This window comes from Schistocerca americana, chromosome 5 (genome assembly GCF_021461395.2).
Source record: "Schistocerca americana isolate TAMUIC-IGC-003095 chromosome 5, iqSchAmer2.1, whole genome shotgun sequence".
In the NCBI taxonomy this organism is placed as follows: Eukaryota; Metazoa; Arthropoda; class Insecta; order Orthoptera; family Acrididae; genus Schistocerca; species Schistocerca americana.
The window spans coordinates 502368433-502390828 of record NC_060123.1 but is presented as its reverse complement, the minus strand read 5'-3'; the positions used below and the strand labels follow the sequence as shown (position 1 = coordinate 502390828).

General features: G+C 36.8%; 1 protein-coding gene across 1 annotated transcript in view; it reads right to left on the bottom strand.

Moving 5' to 3' along the window:
* The window catches only part of LOC124615774 (spatacsin), a 395474-nt gene that overhangs the window by 125458 nt on the left and 247620 nt on the right, over positions 1-22396 (bottom strand). The window contains exons 24-28 of the mRNA XM_047143873.1: positions 17688-17823; positions 17384-17593; positions 12747-12915; positions 12476-12657; positions 417-594 (exon numbers count right to left, since the gene is read on the bottom strand). Coding sequence (XP_046999829.1) covers positions 417-594; positions 12476-12657; positions 12747-12915; positions 17384-17593; positions 17688-17823 — 875 coding nt within the window. The remainder of the gene's footprint in view (positions 1-416; positions 595-12475; positions 12658-12746; positions 12916-17383; positions 17594-17687; positions 17824-22396) is intronic.

Sequence of the window (22396 nt, the reverse complement as noted above, 5' to 3'; positions counted from 1 at the left end):
CCCTGCCACATCAAACTGCTGAATTATGTTAGGCAAAAGAAGGTCCAACACAATATTGGGAGGCATCCCATGACTTTTGCCACCTCACTGAACGTAGTTTGTCTAATGACTTGGAATGAATATTGGGGTGATTCTTTAAACAAAACTATGGCTAATATTCTCTCTCATCTTTGTCCAAATGAGCTAGTGCTCTGACTGTATTAGCTTCATAATGAATATGACATATATCTCTAACCAACCTCTTTCCTTAGTGGATAGTAGTTAAGAAAATGTGAAAGTAAGTTTCCAGAAAAGTAGGAATTTCCATCAACTTCCTGAAGACACTTACACAATTATAAACATTAAAATTTATAGTGTCTATGAAATACTGATAATACACATGACAAGGAACATCAAGAAAACAAAAATCAAATTACCTTGCAAATGCTGCCTAGTGATGGCTGCCACAATTTCTGAACACAAAAGTTCAGCTATTTCTTCATCAGTAGATCCAGCACAACATACAAGATCATTCACAACTACTAATTTATTTATAGTGTCATTTTCAACAGCAGTTCTGATTAGCGATAGTGGATCTTCCAAACTAATTACATGCTGAAACAAAAGTATTTGAATCTCTTAGATTACAGAAGCTGCTATGGAGTTCCTTTAATTTAGTACTATACAATCAACATTTGAAAAGCCCATTTAGATATTTAACTATGTTTCATTTATTAAGGGATGTAAAAAGATATTTTGTCTGTGATATACCACTGCTCTTAAAAGCAGACATATGCGTTAACTTATAAATACTTTTCAGTATTGTTGAGATGAATGGTAATGACATGATGGGCTGCACAATTATGGGAACCAAACCTGTCACATCAGAAAGTGATATGTGGTTGGTGTTCCTGCACTCTGGATAGAAAAGTTCAAGTTCATTCACTCAAATAAAAAATAGCTACTTTTTAGTATTTGAAATTACAATCTACTAACGAATAATCAAATGAGGAAGGTTACAGAAGCACATGTTCTATATTATGGAGTTACCCCTGCCTAATAATGAGAACTTGTCCAAAGACCTACTGTAGATAATAATTACTTTTCTGCAGATTAAATACATTAATTAATTTTGAAAAATTGAATATGTATGATTTATACAATTTTTCACCAATAATATAGCTGATATGTGAGGTCAGTTCAAAAAATTCCAGAACATTCATAATTACACGCCAATGGTGTGTTGGAGCACAATGGGGTTGGCATTCCTCCTACACATACCTGTGTTTAACGTGTAACTGGTAGAAGTTTCATCGTTGTATGTCTGTTACTTAATGTTCGGTGCCATACTGAGTAGAACATTGTGTCACACAGTTTGCAAATTTCAATATGGCAGAGTTAGAGGAGCAACACATCTACATTAAATTTTGCATGAAACTCAAGAAAATCTTTTACGGAGACACACCAAATGATGTATAAAGCCTAGGGTGATGAGTGCTTAAGCCTTACTTGGTGTTATGAATGGTTCACATGGTTTACAAATGGCTGGACAGAAGTTAAAGATGATCCTCATTCAGGAATCCCTTCGACGTCTACCGATGATGCTCATGCAAGGAACATCACTGAAATTGTGTGTGCCAATTGAAGACTGACGCTCCAAGAGATTGCAGAAGAATGTAGCATTTCAGTTGGATCATGTCATTAGATCCTGACACAGCATCTTGGAAAGCATCGTGTTGCTGGCAAGTTCATTCCATGGCTCATGGGGTCATGACCATAAAGCCCTTCATCTTGTAACCTGTGAAGAACTTTTGCATCACACAAATGAGAACGAGATGTTCCTCAAGAAAAGCATAACTGGTGATGAGACATGGATCCATGGTTATGATGTTGAGATGAAGGTTCAGAGTTCATAATGGGTTGGGAAAGGTTTTCCAAGACAAAAGAAAAGCTCATCAGGTGAGGTCAAATGTCAAAACCATGCTGATAGTTTTCTGAAGGACTAATTCATCATGAATTCACACCACAGGGGCAAACTGTTAATCAATAGTACTACTAGAACATGTTGCAATGCCTGAGACAAAATACGAGAAGGAAATGGCCTGAATTGTGGTGAAACAATTCATGGCTCTTGCATCATAATAATGAACTGCACGTTCATCCCTGTTGGTGCATGACTATTGCACAAAAAAGGAAATCACTGCGCAGCTTCAACCTCTGTACTCTCCAGACCTGGCCCATATGGTCTCTTTTTTATTTCCAAAGCTGAAAATCCTGTTGAAAGGATGAAGATCTGCAGCAACAGTTGAGATAAAACAAAATTCACAGATGGCACTTTGCTCAATCTAGCAAGAGGTGTACCAAGACTGCTTCTGGAAGTGGGGAGTGGTGGGAGTGGGAGTGATGTATCAATTGTGGAGGAGAGCATTTCAAAAGATACAATGCACAATAAGTAAAAGGTAAGTGTATAAAAATGTTGTGGAGAAAGTTCTGGAACTTTTGGTACAGATCTCTTGTGTCTCTAAACTAAAGTGATCAGTATTTTCATTTATTCTCATTTTACTAGCTTCTTCCTTGACTGCACATTTTAATCTTTTTGTTTTTTCCTTATACACATCATTCACCATCAGCACCCTTCCCTTCCTAAATTGATCTAGATTCAAACTAGTATTCTGCAAGGAAGTAAGATTAATTTTTAACATCCCTTCAATGATGGAATCACTAGAAACAAAGTTCAATCTCAAAATGGATAGGCATTGGAAAGTAAATTGTCCATATCTTTTTCAAAGGAATTATACTGGTGTTTGCTTTAAGCAATTTAGGTAAACCATAAGAAAACTAAATCTGGGTGACCAGACAGAGATTTTAATGCTCCTCTCCCTGTATGTAAGTCCAAGTTCTTAATCACTGCATAATCTCACTATGAAGTACTGTTGTTGAGAAGAGTGCTTAAATCTCTTTCCAGTACTGAGGGAAAATATGATTTATGTTATAGAGCATATCATCTGAACATGGCAACACAGTCTTGGTGGAACCAGTTATCGTAATACAATAAATGCTTTACTAGTGATACTGGCATCTGAGCGTTGCACACTATTGTAGATCACCCCAAAACTGAAACAGTGTCAGGAATATACAAGGAAAAGTGTGAGGTTATCCACAAGGTGAGTACAAAAAGAAATACATTACATTTTTGTTACATGATAAACCACAAAAATTTAAAGACTGTTAATTCAACTAAGTATCTGCTGGGAACTACAACTATGAAAAACTTGTATTGGAATGATCACTACACTAAGCCTGTCCATCTACTGCTAGAGTCTGGCTTTGCAGTATGATATCCTTCACAGATGTCATTAATGGAGGACATCAAAAAAGTCCAAAGAAGGGCACCTCATTTGTATTATGGTGAAACAGGATGTCATGGTTATGAAAGCAAGTTGGGATCGCAATCGTTAAAACAATGCATTTTTCATTGCAGCGAGATCTTCATGCGAAATTTCAATCATCAACTTTCTCCTTTGAATATGAAAACATTTTATTGCCATCAGCATGCTTAAGAGAAATCAGAGCAAATACAGAAAGACGCATGTGTTTCATTTTTCTCATGCGCTGTTAGAGAGCAGAAAGGTAGAGAAACAGTCTGAAGGTGATTTCAAGAAACCCTCTGCTTGCCACTTAAGTGTGAATTGCAGAGGAGTCATGTAGATGGAGATATACTACTCATTTCCACAATTCTCCACACAAAAATGTCTTCCCTTCATTTTTCTGTGAACTGATGTTATGTATAAGTCTTTGATACAATTCACATCATTTTGTAATGTAACATACATGTGTTTCACCAATGTGACTAGGTCCAGAGATACTTTGCTAAAAACATTGGCTAAGGTAATTGGTGGAATGCAAGCATGAAAATAAAAATATATGTATTCTGTTATTGTGTACAAATATGCAGGTGCAGCTGTTAGTTTACTCTAAACTGAAACAGCAATTCAAATTCACTGTATACTCTTGTGAATGTTAAATTTATTTCGAAAAGTCTGCTACAAAGCACCAAGGCATCAGAGTTGGTTTACACAAAGTTGCAATAACTGATAGTGGAGTGGACATTCCTCAGCCCAGAAGATTCTTTTTCTTGATTGGCTCCATGAAACATCAAGAATGAATGAAAGTGTATTTCATTATCGAGAGCTGCCTGCAGTCTATTGACCACAGAGAAAAATGATACAGTGATGGCTACCAGCCCTCTGTTTGAATGACTCTACACCAAGGAGCAGCTGACATCCATTGTGGAAATACTTTTTAGTGGCCCATTATAAACGTCAACCAACAAGAAATTTTAATTAGATTTACATATTAGAACAGACACTGAGACTGACTTTAGATGCTTATGGTTACTTTTCACTGACAACAAAAGAAAAGAAATGATAGGGGCAGTGATGCAAGTACAACTGGTTCTCAACTGGGTATTGATTTCCAGAGTCTTCTGCAAGTGCATGATTGCTGGAGCCAACAGGAGCACATCAGCCAGCGGCATAAGATATATGTAAGAGATTAGGGTTTCTTCGATAACATGTTTATCACAACATTTATTCTGATGGTGAAGTTTAAATGCTAGTTATTGGCTTCCTGGAAATATTTGCAAATATCTGAATTTTGGAGAGCCACTTGGTCAATGTGTCATCATGGACCGTAGGATATGCAGTAGTACTGGGAAGTTGCTTCTGATGAGCTGCACATTGACCAATGTAGTGAGCAGCTGATTCTGTTGCCTAATATAAATCATGTACAGGTTCCCAAAGTATAATCTGAGGTGATATAATTAGTAACTTGCGATAGAATGCAGCTGTTGCAACAAGATAAGGATGTCATCAAATAAAACAAGAAAGAATATGTTTAATACACATACCAGATGATGGGTACGTCTCATATCAGCTTTTGATTTTACAGATTTATCAGAATTATTATTATTGTAAGTATAGTGATTAATATTTGGAAACTGGTATGGAAAATGTGCTACATGTAATTTTTTCACAAAGCACGTTTTTAATGCTGTTGTGTTCTTGATCATCTATAGCATGTCCCTAGACTTGTTCAAAATCATGGAGAATATGTTTGAACATTCATTACTAAATGGCACAGGTTCCTTGTGTCAAGCAGTGCTTCCCAATGGACTCCCAAGTGCCATGCTTTTTCCATTTAGCCTGAGATGGTTTGAAGATATAACATCCACATTTTTGGTGAGTGGCCACACCTTCCTGAGCTGCAATAAAGACTTTGCAATTATAGAGAAATGAAGAAACGTAAGCAGGCCTTTTGTCCTACAAGATGCACACAAAAATTGTTCAGACAGCTAAAGCTATGAACCCATTCCATATAATTCCAATGCAGACAACTGACTTCTTTGATTTTAAAGAAGCTGATGAAACATCATTGTCAGTGTAGGCACATAAAATCTCCAAATGCAATAAGATGAAAGTGTCTCATACCGATCCATCCCAAACAGCTATATAAACTTCTTACTCTGAAACATAAAAATAGAAAAATGTCAATGTATTCAAAAGAGGAAGGTCTATGGCAGATTCAAGGCATGTCTTACTTCATCTGACAGACCAGCCATGTTTACCAGCAGGAAAACAGAAAGGCCTGTTGAAAATGCTATTTCTTCCTCAACAGAACAGGGAGTTTTACAGTAAACTCTGCAACATTTGATTCCAGGAATGGAGTTGTGCATGAAACAAAATTCAAAACTGAGACACTCTTTTTTCATGAATGTAATATTGTTCTCCTCTTGTAAAAAAATTAAAAAGCAATGAGAACTAGTTTTTGTGGATTACAGTCCCACTAGTTAAAGTATTACTGCTGTATTTCTCTACTTTTATTATCAAAATTAAAACATAGTGCCTCTGTATTAATGGCACTAGAAATTAAAGCTTCCCTATTAGCCCTTTGAACCAGTAAGTTTTCTGGTATGGCACTTAGAACATTCATAGTAAATTATTTATTTTCTAATTTGATTCATCATGTATTGCAGTGATGAGATGGGCAGCATAATTATGTGGTATCAGAATATTTTCTCAATTTCATGGATGCAGATAAGTTATGTAAGATAGTCTGGCATGACCTATAACAGACTGTCATGACCTCATTTCCACCAGTACCTACCTTACACATTTGAAGGTACACATAAGTTTTCCTTCACACTCTGCTGGTCTAGTACTCCTGGGAAAAAAAGAGTACAAAAGAGAACTGGCTTAGCCACATTCTACACGTTGTTTACAGAATGAATGTTCAATCTTTAGAAGTTGGATCACAAAGATGATATTTGTGTCTGTGGAGTTACAAAACTGCTGAAATCTCTAAAATTAAACAAAGGCTCAAGGCCCAATGGAATTGTTGTGTCACCCACCAAATGTACAGAACATCCCTTGTTCATCATTATTCCAATCTTGTTCCCAGCCCTGCACCCCATAGATGTTTGTAGTCAACCCATGTGCAAGACCTGTCCCATATAATCATGCACCATCTCCAACTGCTGTCCAGTTACAGGCAATTACTCCCTTATCACAGACAGGAACACACATCAAAGCAGCCATTTTATATATCAGCTACACTGCAGTTACTGTGCAACATACTATTTGGGCATAACAAGTAACCCACTGTCTAGTTGCTTGAATGGCCATTATCAGCTGCTTCACTATGCAAGCCATTTGAATACTTCCAGCACTAATTTCTCTGAACTATGCTGGTGGAAATTGTTTCCCCAACATAACCCTGGACTCTCACAATCCCCCTAGCCTAAAACCTCCACTGCCTCACCAAATAATTCCCCTTTTCTCTTCTACCCACATCACTCCTTCCCTGTCCAGATTGTGTACTGTCTTCTACAGGGTTAGGAGTCATTGGTGCACTTGGACAAGTTGAGTAAGGTGACAAAATATTTGAAAAAGGCAATTAAAATGTGATAACACATTTTAAAAAGGTGTTTAAAAGATGACAAATTATTTCAATAAACAGATATGGCACAAATGAATTGTTTTCATTTTTGATAATCCCCTGCCAAAGGTACTGGCTAAGACAAAGTTAAATTTCTCTATTATGATCCTGGATGGTGATGGCCATTTTTTCCTTCATATACATTTATTAACATATGCAGTTACATTGGTAATTTAGCATTGGCAATTCAATATTGGTAATCATAATTCACAAACAAAATCTACATCACATTTTTACAATTAATGGCATTCAACACTTCAATACTGGGCGAAGGTTAACAAAACACTTTTAGATTACTGTTTCTTAGGAATCATAGAAAAAAATGAGGTAATAATACTAAATTTTATTTTCTAATGATTTTTCTGAATGGTTTCCACCTCCCTTTGTTTCACTCTTTCTTCTACTTGCATGGTTTGTGCCCCCTCTATGATTTTTCTGCCTTTAATTTTTTTTTTTTTTTTTTTTTCGTGCTTTCTTCAGTTTAGCTGAAACTTGTGAGCAGCTGTCTCGTAGTTAATGGACCTTTTTTATGTTATTCTTCTTTCTAATCTCCTTTTCAAAATGCCTTTGATTTTGTTTTGCTTTTTGCTTTTCTTTTAATTCAAGTTTTCTTCTCCTTCTGTATTCTTCCCTATAAGCAGTATAATTTGTATGTGTCCTGTTTGTTCCTAATTAGCTGTGAGTAAATGGGCACAGAAAGGAAACATCCCAAAACACCTCCCACAGTCAAAAAACTGTTTAAAAATCTTTGAGTCATTGTTGCTTTGTCTTTTCCTAATGTGTGCTTCAAAATGGAATATCTTTTCTCTATGTCCACATTTACATGGGGCAATGTAAGAGACACCTTAACAGGTTTTTGAATATTTGGATACTTTAAGTCTACAAATGACAAGTCTCTTTTTGAGATCTGCTGCTACCAGCAATTGTCAATACCTTTGTCATCCAAACCTGGGTCATCATCTTCAAACTATACAACCTTCCACTCCCACTCATGTAATAAGTAACCTTGTAGGATATTAAACAGCACCATTTTTGCAGCCTTTAAAATGTCACTGCAGCTTCTGCTCTTTATTCTTCCTTTGGAATCTATAAACCTAAAACTTTTCATTGGAACACTTGATATGCTTTCTTTTCCCTCAATGTTTGCCAGCTATGAAATAATGTGTTAGGGCTTTCTTTAGAAACCCCAACTTATCATATTCTTATTGTTTACTAATCTCTTCAGTTACTTGCCCACTAACAACTAGTTGGAAAAAAAAAGGAAGCAGACTATCCAATATCAAAAGTTCACTACGAAGAACTCCAGAAATATTGTCAATTTTTCTCACAACAGAAACTTTAAAAACACAAGCTGAAAAGGTCTGAAGTATTTTTTTCATTTCTATATGCTTCTTGTTGCGTGAAATTACCAAATTAAGTTCTGCTTACATTAAAGGTTTTTTTAAAGCATTCACAATGGTATTATAGGATTTGGACTGAACAGTAGCAGAATTCTTTTGCAGAGGTATATGCTCAAGAAGGTCATACTGAATACCAGCCCACTGTTCCAAAATCCTGTTTGTTGAAGATCCTAAAGTAAGCCAGATCGTGGTCGTATGCCTCAAAAACTTGTGATGTGAAATGTTAAACTTAGATTGATTTCCTTCAAACTCTTTCCAGTGAAAGGGCCAATGCCAAATTACATTAAATATTAACCAGAAATTTGGATGGTTCTTCACCTGAATACTCCAAAGCCTTTAAATAGTCATTAAGCACCATACAAATGTTGCAAGTTCTGATGTTTATAAGTTGTCTGCCTCAGGTGTACTGGGCATCACTATCTAAAACCCTAAACACTTTTTTATTGGCATTAGTTCAGCATACAGCTTTATTTAGGGACAAGTTAGCTTCAGAAAGAGCTTCACATAATTACTGATGCAATTTTTCACCCTCTGCTTTGCTGATAAACAAAGTTCTTAGGTGACACTTACCTTCTGACCAAAGTGTAATGGTTGTTTGTAATTACATTTAGGGTGCAGTACCTTAATTGGAAAAAAGGAACCCTGGATCACTTTGTTGTCTGTGTGTCCAACTTTTCAAAACCATTTTTGTCAGGAATGGGCAGACATACCAAGTTGAAATTTGTGTCACACAACAAGAGCTATATTCCCTTGATGGTGCAAAAATTTTAAGCTTCTAAGTGAATCCAAACAAAAGCAAGAAGCAAGATTTCACACTACAATGAAAAGATTTTTTTTAAAATCAGATTGTCTGTGTGCCTATCCATCAGTTACGATCGCTTTTTTCTCTGGAACTGTTATAACATATCAAGTTGAAATTTGTGTCACAAACTGAGGTCTATGGTACCTTGGTGACAACATAAACATTAGCTTCTGAGTCAATGAAGACATCAAAAGATACAGCCATTTATATAAAATATTTTGACACTTGCAGAATCACTAATCAAAACCCACAGGATCTTTTCCTTTAGTCTAAAACCAAGAACTTTCGCAAGAAGCAAGGTTTCACTGTACATGCAAAGGAAAAAAGTCATAAAATTGTGGATTTATAATTATATCACATGGAAAAAATGTTTTGTCATTGTTATCTGACTGTCTGTCCATCCATCTGTTAAGGCCTTTTTTCCTCAGGAATGGACAGACGTATAAAGTTGAAATTTCTGTCACATACCAAAATACATAGTCTCTTGGAGGTGTAATAAATGCAAGCTTCTGAATCACCGCAGCCAAAAGATATGGCCATTTAAGTCACATATTTTGATACTGGCAAACTCATCAATTGAAATCTGTAGGACACTTCCCATTAGTATAGAATCATGAAATTTGGCAAGGAGCGAGGTTTCACAGTACAAGTAAAGGAAAAAAATCAGAAAACTACTAATTTGTAATTATATCACACAAAAAATGTTTCTTTTGTCATTTGTTATCCAAATTAAAACATTCTCAAAATTCTTGATATACCTGGGATCAATATCTTGCCAGTTCAATTTTGATATCAGGCAAAAATTGTCAAGGTTCTCAATTCCCAGCATGGATTATCTGTTTACATATGCAATTAATTTTGTACAGAACCCTCAGTGCACAAGTCCTATTCGCACCTGGCCAATTTTTACTTGTCTCTAACATTGGTAGTCTCATCTTCTGACATACGTTCACGGAAAAAGTGCCAGCTCATAATTTGTCAGGTATCTCATTTTCTTAGACAAAAGTGAAAAATGTTAAGGAACACTATCAGGGATCACCATCTTAGAACACTAAAATTATTATTTGATGAATCCACAGAGTAATTTGGAACCACTGATTTCAATGTCCAAATCAATTCCGGAGTGATGGAACTATACTTGGTACTTAACATCCATTTTGTTGGCATATGTACTGAATTTTATGGTTGTTTCTAAATGTAATTGATGAGTCTACATTTAACTTTGAAGTTACACTTATGTTTTGTTGAAAGTGAGAGATTAAAAACTGCCTGGAAGCTTGTTTGCCTCCAAATTAATACAGCAAGAACAAACACTGGAAAATAGTTCACTTTCACAAACATTCCCTTTTCAAACTATCAGTCTTTTCCAGACTCTCTTATAGCAATTTGCATTTTCCCACCTCAAAAAGTTTTTTTTCAATGGAACAGAATATGACAGAAGCTGTTTTATTACTACAGCAAAATTAGAATCTGGAACAAAAATAGAAGCAGTTGTAACAGAGGAAAATTTGACACCAACAATAGTCATACAAAATATTTAAAAAAATGCTCAAAAAATCAAAAAAGAACAATCTACATCAATTTTCAGAACCCATCATCATTGGAGTATGTCAAAAAGTTAGATGAACAAACACAAATAAAGAAATATGGCAACAAAAGTAAATAATTTTTTTCTTCCTAAATGAGCAGAAACAGTTGAAAATGGAATAAAAATTCAAAAAGGTAACAATGTTGAAATCAGGTGACTAAAGGAAAGTTAACTGACTCCTCACCCAGCTTCTTGCACCACTCTTCCTGCCCCATTCCCATGTGGGCATCCTCTCTCTCTCACCCCCCCCCCCCCCCCAGTTCTTCACTTTCTCTATTCTGTCCCTGTCCCCCTTCTCACCTCCACCTTCATCTCCTTTCCTCCTCTCTCCTTCCCTCTCTCTACCTTTTACATCATTCTGTCCTCCGAATTCCTTTCATCTTGTTCCGCAGCTATTGAGTCATCTGTTGAAAAATCTGCCTCACACTATTTCACTACCTCCTCCTCAACATTTCCATCCTCCCCTACCACCTTGCCACAGCCAACCACCAAGGAAACTGCTATCAATGATAGATAATCAACAGTTAGTCTTACTCCAGCTGTCAATGTGTGTGTTTGGATACTGAGGTTATTGTGTGTGTGAATGTGTCTGCTTTTTGCTATAGAAAGGGAAAGAGGTCAAAAGCTAATGTAAATACTGTTTTCTGTTGCATGTTCCTACATGTAACACATTATTCAACTATAGGTGAATGGTTGCTTTTCCTTTATTTTACATGGTGTTGCAATTGTCAGTGACAGGCAGAATGGTTACCAGAGTGCATTAGTATTGTTTATGTTTAGTGTTGGAAGACATGTTAGAGTAGACAAGGGGCATGAACAGCGTCAGATGTTGAGTGATCACTAAGATGTTCTGTACCCATGTGAGACAGCATTATTAGCACCTGGCAGAGTTTGAAAACAGCTTCATTGTAGGTCTCCATTTGGCCTTCAGGTTGAATCATGTAGTATCTACATGTGTGGGGAATTTAGATGTGACAATGGCCCAAAGTGGTGCTGTACTACCCTGGACACTGCCAGGTTCTTTGTACATTTCACTTGATTTTGTAATCACTGAAATAACATCACATATCTTCTCAACCCCCAAAGTTTCATTCTGATTTCTCATGCTCTTCTGGGTCCTTCACTCTTTTTGTCGGGCAGTCTGTAGAGGTGTAAATCCAAACTTCTGACTTTTCACATGCTGCAGTTTCAATAGTTTTTGGTAAACTATGCAACTAAAACTGCTGCTATTGCATGTGCAAATTAGGTTCTCACATGCAGAATCAAATATAGTTCTTCCAGGGTTATTAGGTTCAGGTACATATCCATCAAAAAGGGCATATAAACACTTGAGATGATGTTTACAGTGATGGAAACTGAAGTTACTGCAAAATTAAATATCTTTTCTTTTGGGACTGACAGAGAGGTAGTCCAATCATAAATGAATTATTCAGAAAGTCAGGCCTTATGTAAATTCTGGCAACATATCTACGAGAACTAAAGAACAGAATTAAAATGATGGTTTGGCTTTGTGTTTTGCAAGACAGACAACTCTGTTGCCTTGTTTCTGTGCAACATCATGTCTTCATTTTATTCTATCTTTCAAAACAGAAATCTCTTACACTCACTCTGGACAAGCACATCATTTTATCTGAGGAAATGCAAAGTAAAATCAAGTTGGTGACCAGAGAGAAAACCTTAATGGGCTCTCAAAATATTAATTTTTATTACCTTATAAGTCAGCCCCAAATTTACAGAGACTCGATAGTACGCAATTATTCTTGAAGCGAGATGTTTCCCATGTTCTATACAGTCGGCAAGCTTCTCGAGGAGACAGAGTGTGTCCTGATATTCTTTCTGTGAATCATCTGCTTGGTCAGTACTTATGCTGTAGTTAAGAAGACTATATGAGGCTAAAAAAACAAAAAGGAATAGTTATGTATGTACATAGGTGTCTGTAGCATTAGCAAATGAGCAAACTTTTAACCAGCAACACGATTACCTGATGACATAGAAGAAAGTCGTTTTGACCTCACTGATTTTTTCTTGTATCCTCCTGTTACGTTTCTAGGTTGCTCTGGATTCAACAAAGCCCTATATTCCGCTGGAAGCTGATATGGTGTTAACTGACCTTCAGCTAAATCCATGCACATTAGAACAAGTTGCAAGTCCTGTGGAGAAACAAGAACCTATATCAATTTTGTAGTTGAGCAAAAATGCTAAGAAATAAATCAGCAGATAAAACATATATCTTAGCAGAAATTATGTCAGTATAAGGATTATAATGAAGATAGGTGACATCACTCTTCAGGCAACACAGCTAACTGTGTGTTTTCTATCAGAGCACCTATAGAGAGTGTTCAACAAAAATTGTCCTATATTCTACAGAGGAAAGTACTTGTCAAAAAAATCATATACATATATAAAAACAAAGATGAGGTGACTTACCGAACAAAAGCGCTGGCACGTCGATAGACACACAAACAAACAACAAACATACACACAAAATTCAAGCTTTCGCAACAAACTGTTGCCTCATCAGGAAAGAGGGAAGGAGAGGGGAAGACGAAAGGAAGTGGGTTTTAAGGGAGAGGGTAAGGAGTCATTCCAATCCCGGGAGCGGAAAGACTTACCTTAGGGGGAAAAAAGGACAGGTATACACTCGCACACACGCACATATCCATCCACACATACAGACAAATATGTCTTAAAACCCACTTCCTTTCGTCTTCCCCTCTCCTTCCCTCTTTCCTGATGAGGCAACAGTTTGTTGCGAAAGCTTGAATTTTGTGTGTATGTTTGTTGTTTGTTTGTGTGTGTATCGACGTGCCAGCGCTTTTGTTCGGTAAGTCACCTCATCTTTGTTTTTATATATAATTTTTCCCACGTGGAATGTTTCCTTCTACTATATTGAAATCATATACATATATGCAGAAAGCAAAAATATTCAGATATGGACAGAAACAAGGAAAAACCATTTTATTTTATGGACAATTTCGGAGTTAGGTTTTTCTAATTTGAATCTTATTTTTTGAAAATTTTGTTGTTCTTTTCTGATGACTTAATTCTTAAGAGTAATATGTTCTTTACTTTGCTTCTTCAGTGGTATTTTGAAAGTGAAAAAATACTTATAAATTACAATACACTTACTGATGTCTCACATCAAATCTATCTATATCACTCAAAATAAAAAATCTATGATATCTGTGGAATGAAGAAAATGTCATATTTTGGAACATTTTTAAAAACCACCTAGTCAAAATATTTTTTGCATTATAGTTTATGTGAAATATTCAAGTCCCTAGATATGGGCCTGGACTTAACCTCCATTAGCAAAGACCCTTTTTTTAAAACTCATTTACTTAATGAAATATCCTCCCCCTTTTCTTCCTGACTTCCCTCAGCTCCTTTTCCTCTTTTCTCCTACATTGTAATTGCACTATTCATTTTATTTTAATTTCTCTTTTCTTCTCCTTAATCTCTCTTTACTTCTCACTCTGTTAATCTATCATCTCTGGCACAGTGCTTGCCTATGTTTGATGTTTGATCTCCTCCTTTTCTGATGGCTTCCCCTTCATTGTTGGCTCCCTTCATCCTCACAACAGGTGAGTCCCTCACATCTACAGGTCTGAGTGAACTACTCTTCATTTATAACACACCCAAACCTACTCTTCTTTCCTTCCCAAGAAAGGAACTCATATTTATGAAAGCTGGGATAGCTTCTTTTACATGCGGCAATAGGCAGCAATTAGAATTTCACCTCCTACAGGTAAATTCTTTTTTTTATCCTTACCATTTTGTGATTTGCTTTGTCTTTTTCTTTTTTAGAAATTTTTGTGATAAATACTTTGTTGACTTCTGATGCAAGCGTTTTCTTATTGTGAAACTCACTCTTTTGCATTCAGTCACAACATTCTCAATAAATGTCAGGGCCAATCAATGGATATACTAAATCTTAAATCTCTAAGCAATAAAATGATACAAGTCATAATCCTATGTGATCTATCCATGGCTTTCAACAACGCAAATCACGCAATTATTATAAAGAATAGTGGGATTAAGTCATATCTAACAGATAGGAAACGAGACAACAATTACTGGAGGTGATGGGATTCCAGCATCACCTGAGTGAGGGTAGGGTAATTATTGGAATTTCACAAGACTCAGTGTTGGGTCCCTGTTTCTTAAATTCATAACTGATGACCTATTTTCTTCCACTGCAATGTCCATCTCACCTTGTTGGTAAAACGGCAGAAAGTATCTGGAAACGTAAGTGAACAGTGCCTTTGTTGATATCCACAACTGATTTAGCTGTAATGGACTTGCTCTTAATATCACAAAATCCAGTGTGTAAAGTTGTACATAACACAAAAGGAACAAGAGGACACAAATTTAACATGTATTGGACAACAAATACAACAAGTATTCTCCTCCAACTTCTTGGATCTATACACTGATGCCATATTAAATTGGTCCTACCATATTCCAGACATGGCAAAAATGGTTTAATTCAGCATTTTTTCCTTAAGCATAATTGCATCAACTACATGTAACAATGGGATAAGAGCTGCTTACTTCAGATACCGCCATTCATTGTTTATGGCACCACCTTTTTTGATAATTAGCCTTTTGTAAAAAAATCTTTGTTTTTATGCATTATGAGTGCTGTCCATGCAAGATATTCTTGTAGGATTCTGTACCAGAAACATCAGAGTTTCACACTGATCTCACTAATCATCTTCTCCCTCACACTGCTTTTATATATCAGACAGCAATGCAGACAGCAACACAGTGTCTGCTATGTTATACTACGAGTGGTGTGAGTGGTGGGTGCCTTGCATGACCAGTTTATCACGCCTCTGAGGAGAATGGTCACATGGGCCAATCCAATCATTTCTAGGACATATTAAGATGCCGCACAGAGCAAACAAAGGAGTAGGGAGCTGTTGTATGATATACAAAGTGTAACTACTTTTTCAGGGAGATCTCCTATGAAAACTTCGGCTGGGGACTTGAGTTGTGCATGATGTTTGATCTGGCTGGACTTACTACACTGATTATTATCAATAACTGCATACAAATGATTTTCTACAACATTGATCATAATTGTGTAATACTTCATTCAAAACAGACATTCAGTGGTAATATGTAACAGTGGCAACAAGGAATTTCAAACTGTCCATGGTACATCATGGGCAAAGCCTTACTTGAAACTCTCAAGCAAACTCAGCAACAGATTCAATCCCTGGAGAAATTAAACAGTAGTATATGGCACCATTTGCTTCACAGAAAAGGAGAACTTTGAGAATTCCTTAATGTCAGCAATCTTGTCCTTTCTTCTTCTTCTTTTTCTTCCTCCTCTTCTTCCTATGCCATGTCTTACAGGGTTGGCAGGTTAATCTGGATTTGGTAGTATTAGTGGTAGGAGGTGGCCAGATGCCCTTTCTGTTGCCAGCCCTTTCTCATTGGCACAGAATTTGATTACCACATCCTTCTTGCTTTTAGTGCTATCCCACAGGAAACTACATGAAAGTTTCCTTAATGTTTGTCAGTCTTATAACTGAGATAGCATGCTGGTACCAGCCCTGTATTCACCTTGTCAGATGTGGGAAACTCTCCAAAAACCACCTCAGGGCAGCCAGCACATAAATCCTTGTCATTAACGTGCTGGGTGGAATTGATCTGGAACCAGCACACCACCTACAATCCACAAGTGTGGCTATCTGGGTGTGTAATGTCAGCAATTTTATGCACAGTCATTAATCAGGGATTGTGTCATTTAGCTGGCACCAGATAGAGAGAGACAGCAGATTTCAAAATGACAAGATCTCTCTTCAGAATGAATGTTGCAAAATGAAGAGCATTTTTTACAAAAGGTGATAAATGAAAAAACATAAAATTTTTGAGGAAATGCATATTTGAAATATAATGATGAAAAAGACAATTTATAATTTACACTGCTTTTGTAAGCATGATTCTGATTGTGTGTTTGACTTTTCATTGTTTATATCAGAGTAGAGGGACAAAGTTTCCTAGTTTTTTTTTTTAAAGTCAATAAATGCAAAGATGGAACTTAAAAGTTTTGTTAATATACAAATTCAAAGTGATTTTTTTCTGTTTCTTTTTTTTCTTTAACACTAATTACAAAGAAAGCTACTCTATTGTTCATTTTGATTAGAGATACAATAATGTACTACAATATAACCATTTTTTTCCATAAATGTTTGATAAGTAGAAGTACAAAACAATGTCAACAGTGCATTTCATGACCACAATAAAAAGTCAAAACAGAATTTCACAGCAACCAAACAAATTTCACCCTTGTACACAAAGGAGTTAATTACTTAGCCATAGCTTTCTTTTATTGTGTGAAAAATAAAACATTTTAACATGAGGAAATCTGTGTTCTCTGCTGCAGCTATGGCTTGTCCTTCACTAGTTATCTACAACGATTGCTTTCAGAAGCTCAAGAAACAGTTTAACTTTTATGCTGTATATGTGGTTTTATGACAGTCATTACAAGTGTACAATCATCTGACTTATAGCAATATGTTATATTATTCCTGTGAGTTTTGAGAATTTTACATGCTATCAACGATGAGGTTGTTACAGTTGTCTATTAATTACATAAAATGTTACCTGATTTTTATGTATGAAAAACTTCTGCAGCCTGCAACACGAAATTATGTCACCCTGGTCTAGCAATTTTCCTATAACAGAATCAAGTTTCAGTATTTCTTCAGTTATTTCTAAAGTTTTTGACTGCTGAATTTTGTCAACTCCTGATAACTCCAGCAACTGTGTTTTTAAATAGCAGAGCTTCTGAGTAACATTACTCTCAGGAACTGTCTGAAAAATGAAAATCACACTGTGTTGATTGTAAGGTATTTCAAATCAATAAAAATTGGAATGAAACAAAAATTATAACTAAGAAGATTGTAACCTGTGAGTTTGTATCTAAATGAATCCAGCACAGCCACATTTCAAATTCAACTTCATCTTCAATTTGTCGATCCAAGATGCCACTACTTAGTCTCGCTTTCTGGTACCACATTAATGACAAGTGCAGGATGCAGTATCTGAAACACGTTTGGTGCATATTGTGAGTTTTTAATCATCTTCTGCATTTAGAAGAACATTTTGTATTTGCCTTAGTACTCACTGAAATTTCAGTGATGCACCTGGCAGAAGATAAAAAAAGGTACAAAAAGGATAAACATTGAACAAACATTATGTATCATAAATAACTCAGCTGTAATCTCGGGATAGAGCCTTTGACTAGGAATAAAAATGTTTGATCCAGCCACTGTTTAAATTTTGAATAAAACTCATCAGTAATGGTGGCCAAAGAGTTATGGTATGAAAAGACACCTTTGTTCTGACAAGAACCTTGTCAAAGAGGGTGAAGGAACAGACTGAGTTTCACAGCAATCTCTTGCCCTCAGTGTAGAAAATGCCCTAAACGGTGAGAGAATCAGCAGTTATCAACAGCATGAGGATGCAGAAGGCAATAGAAACCACTGCATCAAGAAAATGTATGCAGTCGCTCAGGACACATTGCCTGTAACAAAGTAGGACGACAATCCTTTCATTGTCAAAAGATTTCAGATCAGACCCCATTTGGTTCTCCAGGATGGGAAGCCTTAGGGGTCTTACTGCAAGGAAATGACTGAATAACCAATAAAAGGTTATCATTCTGTGAGTTGTGGCATGAAACCTCAGAAGTGGTAGGGAAGCTAGAATATCTGAAAAAGGAAAAAGCAAAGGTTCAAGTCAGATATAGTGGTTGTCAGTGAAGTGAAACGGAAAGAGCATAAGGATTTCTGATCGAATGAATATACGATAATATCAACAGCAGTAGAAAATGGTATAATGGGAGTAGGATTTATTATAAACAGAAAGGTACACCAGAGAGTATGTTACTGTGAACAATTCAATTGTAGAGTAGTTTTCGATAGCTATCCCATGCCAACAACAGTAGTTCAAGTATATGTGCTACGGTCACAAGTAAAATCTGAAGCAAGAGAGAAAGTATCTGACGGTATTCAATGGGTAACCCAATATGTAAAGGGAGATAAATATCTACTAATCATAGGAGGTTAGAACACAGTAATAGGGGAAGGAAGAGAAGGAAGAGTTACTTGAGATTGCGAACATGGTAGCAGGGATGAGAAAGGAGAAAGCTACAGCAGTGTTCAAAAATCTCAAAAGGAGTAGGTATACCTGGAAAAGGCGCAGAGTTACAGGCAGGTTCCATCTGAATTACATCATCATGCGACAAAGATGCCAAAATTAGAAACTGGATTATAAGGCGCACTCAAGAGGAGAGATAGGATTGGATTGTAGCTTCCTAATAATGAAGAGTAGACTGAAGTGCAAGAGAATCATCCAAAATAATCAGTGTGGAAAGATATGTGCTACTGAAGTAGTGAAGAACAATGAGATGCATTTGGATTTCTCTAAGGTTGTAGAACTGTTGAACATGTTCAGTGAAAGACAGGAATACATCAATATAAATCCCTTAGTAATTAAATAAATAGGAAGTGCAGAGAAGCACAAGTGAAATGGTTAAAGAAAAATGTAAAGAAATCCAAAAGGAAATGGTCACTGGAAGGACTGATTCAGCAAATGGAAAAGTCAAAACAGCCTCCAGCAAAGCAAAATACAATGGCATTCATATTAAGAGCATAACGGGCATTCCACTGTTACTCATTGAGGAGAAATTGAAAAGGTGGAAGAGTACACTGAAGGATTTTGCAAAGGGGAGGTCTTGTCCAACAACATGATAGGAGAAGGAACGGGAGTTGGTAAAGAAAATGTAGGAGGACAGTATCAGAGTCACAGTTTAATAGAATTTGGATGACTTGTGAGCCAATGAGGCAGAAGGGATAGATAACACTCCTTCTAATTTGTAAAATCATTGGCAGAAGTAGCAACCAAATGAGTACTCAAGTTGGTTTGTTGAATTGCGAGACTGGGGATACACCATCAGAATTTTGGAAAAGTATCATTCACATAATCCCAAAGTTAATGAGGGCAGACAAATGTGAGAACTATCACACAATCACAGTTGTTGGGTGACAGCCAGTTTGTCGTTTCGAAAGGTAGAGATCTTAGAGAGGCAGTTTTCATTCTGTGACTGATAATGGAAGAAAGACTCAAGAAAAATCAAAACATGTTAATACGAAAAAGTGTTCAACAGTGTAAGATGGTGCATGATGTTCAAAATTCTGAGGCAAATAGGGGTAAACAATAGAGAAAAATGAGCAATATACAATTTGTACAAGAACCAAAAAAGAACAATAAGTAAGGAAGACCAAGAATGAAGTGCTAAATTAAAAAGAGAATGAGACAGGCATGCAGTCTTTTACACCCACTACTCAATCTACACATTGACGATGCAATGATGGAAATAAATGAGAGGTTCAAGAGTGAGATTAAAATTTAGGGTGAAAGGATAACAATGATAAGATTCACTGATCACACTGCTATCCTCAGTGATAGGAAGATTCGGGGTCTTGCTGATCCATATGGACAGACTAATGAGTACTCACTATACATAGGGAGTAAGCGGAATAAAGACTGAAGTAATGAGGAGTAGCAGAAATGAGACTAGTGAAAAACTTAACATCAAATTTGGCGACAACAAAGTAGATGAAGTTACGGAATTCTGCTAGCTTGGAAGCAAAATAACAAGAGACAAAATACAGAAGACATAAAAAGTAGGCTAGCACAGTCAAAGGGGACATTCTTCACCAAAAGAAGTCTACTTGTATTACACACAGGATTTGAGTACAAAATTTCTGAAAATGTACATTTGGAGCCTACTGTACTGTAGTGAATCATGGGCTGGAGAAAACTATAAACAAGAGAACTGAAGTGTTTGAGATGTAGTAGTATAGAAGGATGTTGAACATTAGATGGGCTGATATGAGGTTGTCCAAAGAATAGCCAACAGGAAAAGGTAGGCATGGAAAATACTGACAAGAACAAGAGACAGGATAATAAAACAGGTTAACACACTTGGGAATTACCTCCATGGCACAAGAGAGAGAGCTGTAAAGGGTAAAATATGTAGAGGAAGAAAGTGACTGGAATACATCCCACAAATAATTGAGCATGTAGGGGTGCAAGTGATACTCTGAGATGGAGAGTTTGCCACAAGAGAGGAATTTGTGGCATGCTATATGAAACCAGTCAGAAGATTGATGACCCATATACATCATAAATCGAACACACACACACACACACACGAAAATACGTAGTTCAATAGAAAAAGAAAGATGCAAAGGAGGAACAAAAGGATCTTAGCATACAAGTGTTGGATAGAAGAAATGATTACATTAAACCTTTTACCACCAACAGCGCAAGACATGGTATGCAACATAGAAGCAAGAATTTTGTCATTAGTTGTATTACTAGAATCCTTTGTACATTTTTTTTTCAATTGATTGCATTTTGTTGATTTGTCATGAAGATATACACTACATTATACCTTGCTTCCTAAGCACTTCCTAGATAATTGGTGGGGACATGATTCCCATCATACGAGGGTTGAAACTTTAAGAGCGGCGACTATTTATTTACAGCTCGTACAAAATATATCTTCAAAGTAGTCACCAGCATTGTGTATAACCCATTGCCAGTGATGCGGAAGTCGTGGAATATTCTTGGCAGTGCCAGTTGCATTGACAGTTCGAGTGGAGCAGTCTATTGCCAAACGAATTTGTAGCAGTTCTGAAGCGAATGCCTTGGAGTGTTTCCTCCAGTTTAGAAATCAAGTTGAACTTACGAGGGTTTAAGTCAGGGGAGTGCAGTAGGTGTTATAGCACTTAGCAGCCCCATTAGTCCAACAAATCAGTAACAGCTTGCACTGTATGTGCTTGACCCCTGTCCTGCAAAATGATGGTCAGGTCCTGCACAAAGTGTCATCACTTCTATCTCTAAGCTGGTCATAGCTTGTGTTGCAAAACTGAACAGTATAGAGACAGAAGTAATGACAATTTCTGCAGGACCTAACGACCATTTTGCAGGGCAATGCTTAATCACGTACAGTGCAAGCTGTTAATGATTTGTTTGACTAAGTGCTATACCACCTACTGCACTTCCCTGAGTCCAATTCGATTTCTAAACTGAAGGAAACACTTCACGGCATTCGCTTCAGAACTGCTACAAATTCATCGTGCAATAGACCCTGCAGCTCGAACTGCCAACACAACTGGCACTGCTAAGAGTATCTTACACCTTCCACATCACTGGCAATGGGTTATACACAATGCTTGTGACAACTTTGAAGGTCAGTAAAACTTTGAAACACGTATCTATTTTGTACAAGCTGTATATAAATACACTCCTGGAAATTGAAATAAGAACACCGCAAATTCATTGTCCCAGGAAGGGGAAACTTTATTGACACATTCCTGGGGTCAGATACATCACATGATCACACCGACAGAACCACAGGCACATAGACACAGGCAACAGAGCATGCACAATGTCGGCACTAGTACAGTGTATATCCACCTTTCGCAGCAATGCAGGCTGCTATTCTCCCATGGAGATGATCGTAGAGATGCTGGATGTAGTCCTGTGGAATGGCTTGCCATGCCATTTCCACCTGGCGCCTCAGTTGGACCAGCGTTCGTGCTGGAC